The 15,213-nt window shown below is 46.5% G+C and overlaps 2 protein-coding genes across 3 annotated transcripts in view; one reads left to right on the forward strand and one right to left on the reverse strand.

The window, feature by feature from the left end:
* Positions 1–103: 103 nt before the first annotated feature.
* Positions 104–10,346, reverse strand: riok3 (RIO kinase 3 (yeast)). The gene is made up of 13 exons (XM_084455863.1): positions 10,076–10,346; positions 9,328–9,443; positions 8,761–8,903; positions 7,643–7,750; positions 7,423–7,532; positions 7,130–7,273; positions 5,123–5,250; positions 4,597–4,779; positions 2,806–2,965; positions 2,463–2,543; positions 2,096–2,185; positions 1,678–1,785; positions 104–904 (listed from the first exon to the last, which is right to left on the reverse strand). Exons 1-13 carry the CDS (start codon positions 10,106–10,108, stop codon positions 791–793), a joined length of 1,518 nt encoding a protein of 505 aa, XP_084311989.1. The 5' UTR covers positions 10,109–10,346; the 3' UTR covers positions 104–790.
* Positions 10,347–14,045: 3,699 nt separating this feature from the next.
* LOC311326620 (clavesin-1-like) overlaps positions 14,046–15,213 on the forward strand; it is a gene marked incomplete at both ends in the record, with an annotated part of 6,020 nt that continues 4,852 nt past the window's right edge. For both annotated transcript variants that reach the window (XM_084459555.1, XM_084459556.1), the window contains 3 exons: positions 14,046–14,434; positions 14,611–14,785; positions 15,036–15,146. In XM_084459555.1, the coding sequence (XP_084315681.1) occupies positions 14,046–14,434; positions 14,611–14,785; positions 15,036–15,146 (675 nt within the window). The remainder of the gene's footprint in view (positions 14,435–14,610; positions 14,786–15,035; positions 15,147–15,213) is intronic.

Below are 15,213 nucleotides of genomic sequence, written 5' to 3' on the forward strand. Positions count from 1 at the left end.
GAAATGATAATTCAATTAACAGCAAAACTCAACTGCTAAGGGCCATGTCTCTGCTACAGAGCAAGGAAGAAATACAGAAAACAACTTTGCTTTTCCCTCCTTTTTATTTTTATAATATTAGCATTGTTGAGGTTACATAGATCAGCACACAGACGCCACACCTCCCAACATCCCATGGAAATGATCCTGTCTAAGAACAACTCAGCACCATTTCCTCATTAAAAACATGCTCAGGAGTAGGACACAGCTCTTAAAATGGTGGATGACTAACACTCATCCGATGCTCGTCATAATGTCTTTTTCCCCCCTCTCTCGTTTTAGCTCAATCATCATAGAACACGGAGGGTTCTCCTAATAATGATACAAATGCTGGTTTACTGAATACACTCATTTATAAAAGCAGTTTAATTTAATTGTTGCTTGCATCCGTATCTATCATTCATTCACTCCTTCCCTCCAACAGTCGGTTCATTGATATGTAGTGATGGAGGGAGACAGATAGACAGATGGAAGGATGGATAAGAGGACTTACAGAGGTGTTTAAGAGAGGTCTCTTAGCCCAGAGTGGGAGGCGCACCCCCCCTCCCGATCAGGTTCTGATCTAATCTGACCTTAAACCCTCTAACCCTTAACCTCTGACTTCCTATCCACTTTGCCCTCGCCCGCCTCCTGATGAGAGGCCCAGGGGTTGGCTGGCCGCTAGACCCTCCTCCTTCTCTCTCCTCAATCAGTAATCCCCTCAGGGTTCCACAGAGCAGTCGTCATGGTGATGAGGGTGGCGGCGCGTTCACTAGTCGTCCTCGTCGCATAAGAGGGGTGGTCCTCCGTCGCTGGCCGTCGGGGGTAATGTCTTTCTCCCTCTCTTCTGGACATGGTCCTCATTCATCTTCTCCAGAGACTCAATCTGAAAGAGAGGAACATGCTACTGGTACATTCAAAGACACATCTACTATTATTTTATTTCAACAATAAAGTGAAGCCAATCCAAAATATAGACACGCCTATTGCCTGCGCCTGTTGTGCGTTGAGCCTGTTGTAAATTAAGCATTTAATTGTACATTGCATCGTGTACATATTACAAACTTGAACTTTAAACTTGGCTGTATGTAACCGAGTACCCAGAAGCTCTCGCTGCGGTGAGAACTTCTGTGAAAAAACAATGATATTCGTGGAACCAATGGGAAGACTCTTGGATTTTGTGAGCAGATGATGATTGGCCAGCGCAGATAGTGGGCTGTACGGGGTGGCTGATTTGGCCTGATACTGTAGGTCACTGACCGCAGCTTTCCACTTTTCAAGTATTGCTAACGAGTCCTACATTCGTGTGAGCTGTCGGTATTATTTCTGGCGCAAAGTTCAATTCAGGATACTTGGATTTTCTTCCATGTTAACTCACTTCATCGACTTACAGTTTTCTTTTCTGGGCTTCGTTTTTCATTTAGTCCTGACTATACATATTACGTTCGAGGGTGAAATATGTTCATATGGAGCTGGATTTGTAAGGTAGGCGTTGGCTCCGCCCCTATGCCCATGTTTTTGGGCGTTTTACTCCAGACTAGGCTGTGTGTAACTCTGGGAGAGCCTTGAGGGTCCACAACCCAGCACAGGTACCCGGCGGTTACGGCCTAAAGGAAGTCAGGGTGGACTAGGATCACTTCTCCCGTCTGTCCTACATACCTGGGCCAGGAAGTCAGCCTCGTTGTCCCCGGCGATCTCCAGCCCTGACACAGCGTTGAACAGCTCGTGCACGTTCATGGCCTCACTAACCCCGGCCTTCCGGAAGAACTGGGGAGCAGTGATAAAACAACCCTATCAACAAGCAGCAGCTTGACAGAGCTCATACTAGCACACAAAGGAATTATGTTTTCATTTGATGTACTGACATCAATGGCATTTTCTATCTATTCCTGTCAAATGGGCTTGACATAGTTGGAGGTGATGTGTGCACTAGCTAGCAGCAGGTAGGCTAACACACTGCTCTGTATAGCTGGGTGCTAGCTTGCTAGCTGCAGGTAGGCTAACACACTAATCTGTATAGCTGGGTGCTAGCTTGCTAGCTGCAGGTAGCACAGTGCTGAATACACTTGCGTCTCACCGTTGCCACGTTCCTGCAGTCTCTGAAGAGAAACTCCAGACCGTGAGGGTGGGTGGGCTCGATGGACTGGCTCACATCTATCAGCCACACCTGAAACACACAGACAGATGCGCTGCTTTAGTATAAGATAAGATACTTTAAAAATCCCTGTGGGGCACAGACAGGAGAGTCACCAGACCCCAGCTCTGCACACTGATCCATCAACAGACAATGGATGGAGAGATGCAGGAGGGATGGCGGGATGAGGGGATGGAGAGATGAACGGATGAAAGGATGGATGGCTGCGCGGTGATTCAGTGGGTGAGTGATGGATGGATGAACGTGTGGATGTGACGGTTGGGTAGAGCGGAGGGATGGAGGAGCCTACCTTCCCATCATGCCATAGCATGTTGTATTCACTTAGGTCAGCGTGGACCAGGTTGCACTCACGATACAGCTGCTGCATCAACTGGAGAGAGAGAGAGAGGGAGAGACAGAGGGAGGAGAGGGCCAAGAGGAAGGGAGAGAGAGAGAGAGAGAGAGAGAGAGAGAGAGAGAGACAGGGATGGACGCAAAGGGCAGGGAGTGAGAGAAAGATTCAAGGCATATTACAAAAATCCAGGTCTAGAGAATTAATGTCCTGAGCTGAATACTCAGGACCAACAATTCATGAGTTCTCTTTTTCTCAGCCGTTTCTCCCCCTCCCTGTCATCCTCCTGCGGCAGACTCACGTGGAGAACCTGGTAGTAGGCGCTCTTCATGTCCTCTGATCCCAGCATGGCCTCCTTCAGCTTGGGAGCAGGGACATGGTCCTTCCCTATGAAGGACATGACCAGGATGTGCTTCTTCAGAACCACCACCTCGGGGCAAGGGATGTTAGCCTTCTTCATCCTGCAGAGGAGGAGGAGGAGGAGGAGGAGGAGGAGGAGGAGAGGAAGAGATTAGAGATCAGATGAAGATGTTCAAAGTCTTACATGAAACATCTGTGCAGCAAGTTAAGATATTCAAACTTGACTACACAGAAGGCACTCGGAACCAGAAGCTAGAACCTTCAGAAGACGGTTAGGAGTTGCTTACAGTAACAGAAATTTGAAGTGAGTTAAGAGCAAAGAAAGCACTTTGCAGGGATCCTGACATAGCTAATTAGCCAACGTGGATTTGCCGTGTATTTGAGCTGAGAGACGTTAGCTTATTGTGCTGGCAAAGAGGACGTAATTCAACGTGCAAACAGTGGACTTGGACCCAGCTTCGGAGAGACGGTCATTCTGGACCATCTCGTGGGTTTCATCATCCAATAGAGCAGCCAACGTGACGAAGAGGATATCACTGATCCCCATTCTTCCGCTGAGACCGAGCACAAGAGTGCACTGAGACCACCAATTAACCGGTCATTACCCCTGCATCAACCTGTCATCACCCCTGGATCAACCGGTCATCACCCCTGGATCAACCTGTCATCACCCCTGCATCAACCTGTCATTACCCCTGCATCAACCTGTCATCACCCCTGCATCAACCTGTCATTACCCCTGCATCAACCTGTCATCACCCCTGCATCAACCTGTCATCACCTCTGGATCAACCTGTCATCACCCCTGCTTCAACTTGTCATCACCCCTGCTTCAACCTGTCATCACCCTTGCTTCAACCTGTCATCACCCTTGCTTCAACCTGTCATCACCCCTGCTTCAACCTGTCATCACCCTTGCTTCAACCTGTCATCACCCTTGCTTCAACCTGTCATCACCCTTGCTTCAACCTGTCATCACCCCTGCATTCAGACTCTCCCTACAACAAGTCAACCAACTGGTACTAGAGAAGTTAATAGTTAATGGACTATCGATTAATTGCAGATAAGTATTTACTCAAGTAAGATTTGGTTACTCGATTGGAACTGAACTTTTTTGGGGGGAATGAATGTTATCAATGGGAGTTGCATGAAATGTAATCATGATTTAGGGTCTGAATGCACATGAGGGCGCCACACCACGTAGTGTAGGCTAATTGGGATGCCGGGAAATTTCAACGACACAGCGGAAGACGAAAAAATGAAGCGAGCAAAGCGCAGTCCGGCACAAGACATTATCAATTAATCAACTATCGTTTGTTATGGTTATCGATTAATGAAATTTGCAACCCTAACTGGTACCATAGCTTAGGATTTAGAATAGGAATTACTTAGGTTTAGTTATAGGAAATTTTAGCATAGGATATTTGAATATGACTGATTATTATTGTGTTTATTATCTGGTGTATTAAAGTTTTTATTGTTAAAATGGTTATCATTGTCCACACTTAATTGATGAGATTAAGGGCCCTTGTGATGGTGGTCAGCCCCTTAGATTAGTTTAGTTAGTTTAATATAGACAATATTAGTTTTAGATATAATTTAGGATTCTACAGCCACCTTCATTTATAGCCCTGGTTACACCAATAATAATCCCCAATGGGGAAATTCACTTGTTGCAGCACATAGAAACATAAGACCCCCAACATACCTCCCCCTCCAGTCATTCACTAACCTGACCAGGTTGTGCATCTCCTTCTCAGCCCAGAGGCGGATGACCTTGCGGGGGTTGAGCTTGCTGAAGCGGTCCTTGAAGCGGTAGTCATCCTTGATGTACTTGTCCCTGTTCTTGAACTCGTTCAGGGTGGTCTTGAACACTTTCAGCACGCACTCCTCTGGGACCGGCTTCTCCTCCATACTGGGGAGGGTCAGGGGTTTCCACAGGACAGCACAAAAAAAACATCAACTCACTGATGACTCATGACTACAGGCAACCTCCTTAAAGTCACCTTTGACCAGCCTGGCAGCTTTTGGTATGTCACCGTCATAACACTCCCTTTCCTTCGCTCCTTCCTCAACCTCTCCCTCTCTCTCTACTTCCCTCTCTCTCTACTTCCCTCTCCTCTCCCTCCCTCTCTCTCTACTTCCCTCTCCTCTCCCTCCCTCTCTCTCTACTTCCCTCTCCTCTCCCTCCCTCTCGCTCTCCCTCCCTCTCTCTCTACTTCCCTCTCCTCTCCCTCCCTCTCCTCCCCTCCTCTCACCTCCCCCCGTCAGCGTGGAAGACCACAGCCTCCTTCCCGGTACTGATGCAGCCGTTGATGTTCTCCAGCACGCCGGCGTTCACCATCTTGTACATCAGCAGACGGGTCTTAGGGTCCACCGCTTGCTCCTGGGGGAGTGGAAGGAGGGAGAGGAGGGAGGGAGGGAGAGGAGGGAGAGGAGGGAGGGAGGGAGGGAGAAAAAGACAGACACAGAAAGAGAATTCAAAGTGGGATCGGGAGGATATTGTGAAAGGGTACATTCTCTCTTTATACAGGGAAAAAACATCACCAGCTACAGTAGAGACCTTACAGCTACAGTAGAGGCCTTACAGAGAGAACTGGGCAGACTGAGTGCTTGTGCCTCTCTCTATCCTTCTACTGTCTGTCTGTCTGTGTGTGTGTGTCTGTGTGTCTGTCTGTGTCTGTCTGTCTGTCTGTCTGTCTGTTTGTGTGTCTGTCTGTCTGTGCGTCTGTCTGTCTGTGCGTCTGTCTGTCTGTGCGTCTGTCTGTCTGTGTCTATCTGTCTGTGTGTGTCTGTCTTAGAGATAAAACGGTTACCGGTTTCACAGTAAACTACGGTAAAAATGGCAGAGTTAGTACTAACGTTTCAAAATCAACAAAACCGTGTTTGATTACCACACTTGAAACCACGGTAAATACTGTCTGACGTCAACTTGGATTTGTTGTTGTTTTGCAAGTACAGCGGAAGACAGAGCTGCAAAGATGTTTCTGCCTTCTTAGAGGACTAAGGCTCAAATCCACAAAGAGTGGATTGCTCCTGCTAATAGTTCGATATTTTGCACAGCAATTGCAATGGCAATCTGCTCCAGTTTAGCACAATATCCATAAAAGATTTTGCTCTAATGATATGCCCAGACAAACACGACCACAAATTTGCCAACTGTGTGCAATTTGCGCCCATGATTGCAATTAGCCATTTAAGCGTTCTTGCACACGCCTGGCATGACGGTGCCTTCGTCTGGCTACAATAACTGCTGCCACGATCCCTGGAGAGCCCGGGCATGTCAGCCCCTTATATGTGTTGCACTTACCACCAGCTGAATGCAATTTGTTCTTGTATATAGATACAAGATCTTGGATATAGTCGGATCTTTCGTTTTTCTCCATATTTCAGGACACAGATTGGCTCGTAATGAAAACGACAGACCACACTTTTTTGCAGAAAATATCAGTTCTGTTTGTTTCTGTGCATCGCAGCTCATTTAACTTATTTTTAAACCCCCCTCTATATATATTTTGCCCTTAATATCATCCCATATCAATTCAATATCATTCAAACTTCACAAGTTCTGAGGAGAGACAGAAGGAGAGAGTGCGCGCTGACTGCTGCAGTTAATACCAGCTTTTCAAAAGGGGTATTTGCACCTCTCTAACCGTGTGTGGCACTTAGCACATGGTCTTTGTGGATCAGACCAAACGGTTATTTGGGGCAATTTTGCACGGAAGTACCTAATTTACATACATTTGAATGAGCTATTTGCTTGTCGGTGCAATTTGTAATACTTTTCACACTTTGCATGTGCTTTGTGGATTGAATGCTATTTTTTGTCCCATTTGCACGGGTTTTGCCGCTGCAAAAGCCGCACAATCCTTTTGTGGATTTGGCCCTAAGTGTGTGTGTGCGTGTGTGTGTGTGTGAGTGTGCCTGTGGATGATTGCGTAAATGATTGTGTAAATGATTGAGAAAGAATAATGATGATAATGATTTCAGTGTGTGTCAGTACTTTTTTAATATTTTCAGCACATTTTAACAATACTGTGATAATACTGACCATGGTCATTTTGGTCACTATGATCACGATATGAAATGTTCATACTGTTACATCCCTAGTCTGTCTGTCTGTCTGTACTCACTGAGGTGGAGTGTCTGTCTGTCTGTACTCACTGAGGTGGAGTGTCTGTCTGTCTGTACTCACTGAGGTGGAGTGTCTGTCTGTCTGTCTGTACTCACTGAGGTGGAGTGTCTGTCTGTCTGTCTGTACTCACTGAGGTGGAGTGCTCCTTCTTCTCGTGAAGGCGTGCGCTGCGTCTCTGCTCGCTGTAGCAGTGCTGCTTCAGGATGTTGTACACCTTGTTGGACAGCTTCAGATCCATCCCCAGGCCATCCCCCACGTGCACCTCCGGAGCAAACTGAAACACACACACACACACACACACAGACACAGACACAGAAAGGGATATTAGGATCAGAAACACACAACATAGGGAATCTGGTCTCGACTACAGGATACACTCATTTGATTGCAAATAAACAGTGGTTGATCCTTGTGGTATCTTACGTTGTCCATGCGAGCGGTGTTCTTCCTGCCACACATGACCTCATCGTGCTTGGTGGTGATGTTCTTCCCCTTTCCTGTGAAGCCTTTCCTGGGAAGGGACTGGGGCTTGTCTGGAGGTGGGCAGCGGAAGAACAGGATTGTGTGTGTGTGTTTGTGTTTGATAGAAAGCGCGAGCGAGTGTATGTGTGTGCGTGCATGAGTGAGCGAGACGGAAACTTACCAGCTCTGTAGGGGTCATTGGGAGTGTCCTGCCAGTCCACCTCGTCCTCAGAGCTGTCGCTGTCCTCGTAGGGGTGGACCATGCGGTAGTTCTCAAACGAGATGGACACTGGAACCACACACATCAACAATGACACTGAAACCACACACACCCAACATCACCGTGCCCGGTTTCAAATACACTGTCCACAAGCCAGCTTGGATTGGAAGACTCCAATTCCCAAGCACACAACTGTGTTAGCTCTCTAATGTAGCTAGATAATGAAGTCAGGTAATATTGACCCATCACACAGGAGCACATTCCAGTAGACCCTCCCAGTACAGGTGAGGTAACAGGTAGGGCTGCACTGATATCGATACTGGTATCAGTAGCAGGGCCGATACTGCGCTCATGTACTCGTACTGGTAAGAATGTCCCAATACGTCCAAACTGGTACCAACATCATCTTAATGTTACACTGAGTGACTTGCGAAAGCGCAACAGAACGCGTATTTCAGCAATGGAATCAGCATGATTGAAATTATTCCTCGTTTCCTCCCATGCAAGACTCATTCTCTCCATCTCTCAGAGCAGGTGTGTGTGTGTGTGTGTGTGTGTGTGTGTGTGTGTGTGTGTGTGTGGAGCAATACCTGCTCCAAGAGCGAGGGAGAGACAGACAGATGTCTCTTCTGATTTAGGAATAGCTCAAATGCTTCTTGAATGAATGAATATCTTAACATTATTGCAAGTTAGAAAACAGGTTAGTGATAAAAGGTGCAATATAACGCTTATATAGCCTAAATTCAGCTAGCTAGCTAGTTAACGTTAGCTTATGTTACAACATTAGCCTCCTGGAAACCAGCATTGTTAGTTTGAGTGATTCACTGAATCAAACCTGTGTAAGTTGACAGCCCTGTCCTATCTAATAGCTAAGCTTTCTATTTAGCTAGCATAGTTAAAATCTGATATTACACTTGGCTGGTTTATAGCTACTTAGCTACTGATATTCCGGGCATGAGTGTGGTAGTTGAAAATTGCTGTACTCATATCTGTACTCGGTATGGGCAAGTGCACAAAAGCGCGTACTCGTACTTGGTCTGAAAAAAATGGTACCATCCCATCCCTAGCAAAAGGGATACCTTTGCTGTCTCCGTTGAACTTCTTCTCCTCTCGGCGGAGCTGGGTGTCAAACTCCCGGTCGTACTGCATCTGCAGCATCTGGGCCAACATGAGGTCACTGTCTGTTTCCGGCTGCTCACTGTCCAGCAGGTCTGCCCCAAGACTGGGGGAGAGGGGGGGGGAGGTGTTAAAGTTATCTTTACTTATCTGTATATACAGTACATACATACCTCTAATTCCACGTTTCCTTATTCTAGTACTTGTATATCTTTCAATATAAGCACTTTATTTCACACTTGCTTTGGAATGTTTCCCGAGCCATTAAAGTATCTGAATTGAATTGAGTGTGTGAGAGAGAGAGAGAAAGAAAGAGAGAGAGAGAGAGAGAGAGAGAGAGAGAGAGAGAGAGAGAGAGAGAGAGAGGTTGCTTATACCTCTGCATGCTTTCAGTCAGATCTAGAGTAGAACTGTATGGAACCAGCTCTACAAGAAGCGTCAAGTTGAAAAGGATGAGAGGTTCTATAGATAGATAGATATAGTTTAGACAGACAGACAGATAGATAGATAGATAGATAGAGACTACTCACTCGGGGAACTCTGGAGCTCCGTAGTTCTCATCTTCCAGTTGTTTGGCCAGTTGCTCGCTCATCACCTCAGCCAATGAGCAAGTGGGAGCAGCAGGGGGGGCAGATCCCCACGGGCTCTGTGGACCAGTCGCATCAGACTCATATTCATTAAACACTGGTCAGTTCTCAGAATCTTAACTAATCCCATTACATACACATGTGCCTGGGTCCAGACCTTTAAATCCGCCCACTCGACCGATTCTGGTCTGGCACCGAGACATGAAACAAGTAAACCGTGTCTAAAGAGGGGAACCAGCTACTTAGGGACATGCATGACAATAATGTCACACCTCAGACAGGTCCAGACATCTCTCCGTATTAGTCACGCTCATGCCATAGTCCACTAACGTTAGATAACGTTAGCTAGTAGCACTAGCTAGATAGGTAGCTAGTTGGCTACAATAGTAGCTAACGTTAACTTAACAAAATCATTACTAGCTAACGTTAGCCAGCTAGTAGCTACATAGCAAAAAGACAGGAGACTGCTTGTGCTTATTATGTCACGCTAGTCGTCGTCCCAGAAAAGGCAAAGCCTTTTATGGCTTGGTCGCAACTGACCACTCTATGTTTAGCGAGCTAGCTAACGTTAGGCTAGCTACTAGGGCAGGGTCACACCAGCTGCTTTGTTACATAGTCGATCGGATAGCTAACGTTAGCTCACAAGCCAAAAACGATCTATCCAGCCATGATCTGACGTAACGTTACCCACCTTTGGTCCTGCAGTTACGCCGACTTGATCCATGATTAGTTACAGTAATATACAGTCGGTGTCGCGTGAAGTAATGAATGATTGCCTGCTAGCGTTAACGTGAGCCAAGAGGGGTTTCTAATAGTTAGCTATATTACGAGTGAGCGACAGTTATAAGAAACCCTTAGGATAAAAGTACAAAGTTTATTCTGGTAACTGTTTTAACAAAATATAATTTTTATTATATTTTAAAAATGTCTAAACGAGGTAGAGGCAGATTAGTCTTCACTGTTCGTCGTCCAGAGAGAGAGAGAGAGAGAGACAGAAGAAACGCTTGTGGGCAAGTGTTGCCAGGTTGAGTTCATCATATCCCCCTATAAAGGTGTCTGAAAAACCAGGCCAGGTCCAGCCTGGCTTATCTGCGTGGCTGGCTTGTTTCTGTTCAGGACTGGTAGGACGGAAGCTAGTCATGCCACTGAAATAGCTGTGAATTGAAATGACATTAAATACAGTCTGATAAATTAAGATAGGTCTTGTCGCCTGGATACATCAGTTCCAATGCTAATCCAGCACAATAAGAGCGGGATAGCCAGTTAGCTCATGAGCTCACAACAACTAGCGGCAGCTTCCATAACATTAATGGTAGCGGTCAGTGGCTAAAGCAGTTACACTGATGATTCCTTTAACGTTAGCTATTTTTCTGCAATTGGTTCAACTTCTGTTTCTGGACAAAGGTAAGGAATAAACCAAGGCTAGCGGACCTACAGCGGGTCCCCGATGGACGAGCTGGCGGACCTCCGGCCAAATCCGTTGGCGGGTTCCTGGCCATTTGCACATCGAATGGCAAGCGGACCTCTGGCAGATTATTAGCATCAGTGACAGCGGTCTGCTAGTAATCCGAAATACTCCCGCTATTGCTTCACCACCATTCCACCGGTAGTTTATTGTCTATATCCTAGGCCCATTGGCCCTAGGTTTATGGATTTATATTGCTAAATTAACTTACTCTGAACATTTTTTGGGTAACCCTTCCTTTCATAGCCCCCCAATTATTAAACATTTATCTGGTAAATACATGCAAAGTATAGCCTAATATATAATGGGTAATTACTGAGACACCTATACTGTAGGTATAATTTCAAAACAGGAGTATTTCAAATGTTCAATTACTGCACATAAATTCAATAACTGACATAGCACCACCAGGTAACCACATTTTTAGAGAGGACAGGAGAGGACAGGAAGAAAGGTTGTGGCTAAAGTTAGGAATCAAACAGGTTCGTCCTCAACCAGGGATCGAACCCTGATCTCCCGCATGGGACGCTTAAACCACTACACTACCCAGGAACTTGAAACTTCAGGATGTCAGTGTTTTTGTTCCTATGGAATCTCTCCCGTAGGGATGAAAAGGCCGAAAGTAAACATAGGAATAAACCCCCAGGCTAGCAGAGGGTGTGGGTATAAACCCACAGGCTAGCAGAGGGTGTGGGTATAAACCCCCAGGCTAGCAGAGGGTGTGGGTGTGGTTTCCCCAAATCCTCCCTACCGGAGCCTTGAAATCCGATCTCCTGGGTGGGAGTTTGATGCTTTCAACGCTACTCTACTTGTGCAGTGCAGATCGGTGGATTGATTTTGGTGTCCTTGTTTATTTTGGTGTGCTGGGACTACTGCCTCTTGTGGTGCCAACAGAGAAATGCAGGTCAACATTCAACAGAGTTAGGGTGGGAGGGAGGGAGGGAGGGAGGGAGGGAGTGACAACCCGACAAACACTATCTATGATGCGCTGGCTTACAGCCACGCACAAAAAACACTAATCTATTCCCCCATTTGGCTTGTGAAGGTGAAATGTTGGTTTGAGAAAGCAGATAGTGATGGTCTAATTAATATTGGCTGTCAGTGCTGTTGACTGTTAAATGTATTGAGTCAAAGACTTGATCTAGGATTTAGGCTAGATTTTACAAAAACATTGCAGAATATTGGGATATAATATTGGGCACTTTCTCTTCAGGGTAGGTTCATGAACACGAGTTAATACATGATGAATGAAACCAGTGTTTTTGTACCACTTATTTGAATTATTTGTATATTACTGGCAAAATATTCATGATGGGACACTATCATAGCCTACATATTCCAGCTTTGCACCACAATAGCCTACACAATACTAGCCCACACAATGGGTTATTGCACTATGTTTACTAGTCTATTATTATTGTCATGAACCAACAGACCTTGGCAAATTCATCGTAGGTGCAAACCTACTTGGCTAAAATACATCTGATTCTGATTAATGGTATAGGCTATACAGGTAACCAGTAGGATTGGCTATCGGACATATAGTGGGCGCACTGTTCTTGCTTCACGCCCCTCAGAAAAAAACATTCCATTATCTCAAGCAATAGACTATTGGATTATATAGCCTAGCCTACTACAAAAGCCTATTTCTAACGCACCGTTGGCTATCTGGGCAGGTGACGTGGAGCTCCATTGCGGTGATCACCGCGGGGTAGCGTGTTCCACCATCCATCTGTGCGCCTCTATATTAGCACTGGACTGCTCTCTCCTCTAGGCCACCTCTCTTCTCTCCCCCGCTCTCTCCTCCCCTCTCTTCTCTCTCTCTCCTCTGTGTGATCCAGCCTCGTCTTCACCCCCCTCGCGGCGGTGGTGCGCAGCTATACAACCATCACCGGAGTAGTTACACCGCGCATGGCTGCCAATCTGTCCCGTTTATGGGTCAGAGCATCGTCCGGCAGGCTTGATGAGACGAGAGAACCAGACACGGAGCAGATGACCTACTGAATGTAAAGAATTAAGGGATCGCTTTCAATGGTTACTCGTTTTATCATTTTAGTTGTATTGTGATAACGGGATTTTTCTTCTACTGGATGCGACGGTCAGCAGCATACGTGAAATGACAGGCCGATGTCTGGTGAGCGGTCAGACGCTTCGTCGGAATACCTAGCAGGTTTCTCCAGGGCGTGACTACATAGGTGCGGATGTGAATATTATATTTATATTCATAAACATTCATCTTTTTCATAAACATTCATCCATTTTTCATTTTCTATAAGACAGGTTTTGTTGCGGGTGGCAGGTGGTGGTGGTGGTTCGTGTGGGATTTCATCTGACGCAATTCATCTATGAACATCATATGGAGGCATTTTTGCTGGTGACCGGTGTTTGTTTGATATCATATTCATTGTCTCGGATGAATAGAGACATTGATGCAGTGACTGGAAAGGTCAGAAAGACCCATCAGAGTGAGATTCTGTCCTTAGAATGGTCGAGCATGGGCTACCTCGTCTATAGGGAATAACGATATTTCATTGGCTACGTCAGCCTCGCTAATGTGCCAGATCTCAAGTGTCTGCTCTTGTTTGAATTGTGCGGTGTAGGCCTGTTCAATTTTGGTTTAAAGTTTGAGTAATGTTACATTTAAGATTCATTCTGTTATATAACCAATTCATTATATTAAAGGTTTGTTCATGTAGGTAGGTTGGCCATGCCAACTCAAATGTCCCCTCCGGGGATCATTAAAGTTCTTATATATCTTATATCTTCTTATCTTCTGAGGTATAATAGGCCTACGCCTATGCAATGTGTATTGTTCAAATTCTTTATTTATCGAAATAAGTGTCTCTTAGTAAAGGCTATCTACTACATTTTGAAACAAATTAATCATTCTAATTGTTTAAAGGAAAAGTCCACTCTAATTTGATGTGTTGTCAAATCTGTATGGACCATCTTCTGTTCTGTTCTCCCTCTAGCCTACTGTATCACAGGAGGAGCTTCCTTGACCCCTGACCCTGGGCCAGGGAGGAGCAGGCATCCCGCCGTGATGAGAGCAATATACAGGAGGAGGACAGGAACGAAGATTGTCTCTTAGATATAAAACCCCCAACCCCCCCCCCCCCCCCCCTCACCATTCTCGCCCCGGACTCAGAGAGAGCTTGACCTCAGACAGCTGAGGAGGACGGAGCAGGTTGTGGAGATGACCCACCTCCACGCCGGGCTGAGCCCCGACACCACGGAGAAAGCCCGCCTGGAGCTGAACGAGAACCCAGACACGCTCCACCAGGACATCCAGCAGGTCCGCGACATGATCGTCACGCGGCCCGACATCGGCTTCCTGAGGACCGACGACGACTTCATCCTGCGTTTCCTCCGCGCCAGGAAGTTCAACCAGGCGGAGACCTTTCGGCTGCTGGCCCAGTACTTCCAGTTCCGCCAGCAGAACCTGGACATGTTCCAGAGCTTCAAGGTGGATGACCCGGGGATCAAGCGAGCGCTGATGGACGGGTTCCCAGGGGTTCTGGAGACGCCGGATCAGCACGGACGCAAGATACTCATCCTGTTTGCCTCCAACTGGGACCAGAGCAGGTAAGGAGAGTGGGGGGGGGGGGGGGCATGAATGTGGAGAGAACCTAGAGAGAACAGAGAGGAATCTTTGAGTATAATTATTGGAGTTCTATTGACAACTCTCTCTCTCTCTCTCTCTCTGTCTCTCTCTCTCTCTCTCTCTCTCTCTATCTCCCTTCTCTTTCCACCCCGTTTAGGAACTCGTTCACAGACATTCTGCGGGCCATCCTATTGTCTCTGGAGGTTCTGATAGAGAACCCCGAGCTGCAGATCAACGGCTTCATCCTCATCATTGACTGGAGTAACTTCTCCTTCAAACAGGCCTCCAAGCTCACCCCCAACATCCTCAAACTGGCCATTGAGGGACTGCAGGTGAGCCCAGAAACACATGCACACACATACACACTCTTTCTCTCTCTCTCTCTCTCTCTCTCTCTCTCTCTCTCTCTCTCTCTCTCTCTTTTCTCTTTCTCTCACTCTCTTAATGAGTGTGTGACTGGTATCTCTGAACTCATCCTGACTGGTGTATCTAAACTCATCCTGACTGGTATCTCTGAACTCATCCCTCACTGGTCACTCTGAACTCCTCCTGACTGGTATCTCTCCTCCTCTCCCCCCACAGGACAGTTTTCCTGCCCGCTTTGGTGGCATCCATTTTGTGAACCAGCCGTGGTATATTCATGCCATGTACACCATCATCAAACCTTTCCTCAAGGACAAGACCAGGAAACGGGTAGGTCAGCCAGAAATCTCTCCCTCTCTGGTTTAAAAGCTGCTGTCAGCTATATATACTGTATATA

Source organism: Borostomias antarcticus (genome assembly GCF_949987555.1).
Source record: "Borostomias antarcticus genome assembly, chromosome: 2".
NCBI lineage: Eukaryota > Metazoa > Chordata > Actinopteri > Stomiiformes > Stomiidae > Borostomias > Borostomias antarcticus.

Excerpts from the sequence above, each read along its gene's own strand:
- riok3 (XM_084455863.1), bottom strand. The coding sequence starts at position 10,108 with ATGGATCAAGTCGGCGTAACTGCAGGACCAAAG. Across the intron at positions 7,274-7,422 it reads ACACCGCTCGCATGGACAAC|TTTGCTCCGGAGGTGCACGT; the intron begins GTAAGATACCAC and ends TGTGTGTTTCAG. Across the intron at positions 4,780-5,122 it reads TTCCACGCTGACGGGGGGAG|TATGGAGGAGAAGCCGGTCC; the intron begins GTGAGAGGAGGG and ends GACCCTCCCCAG.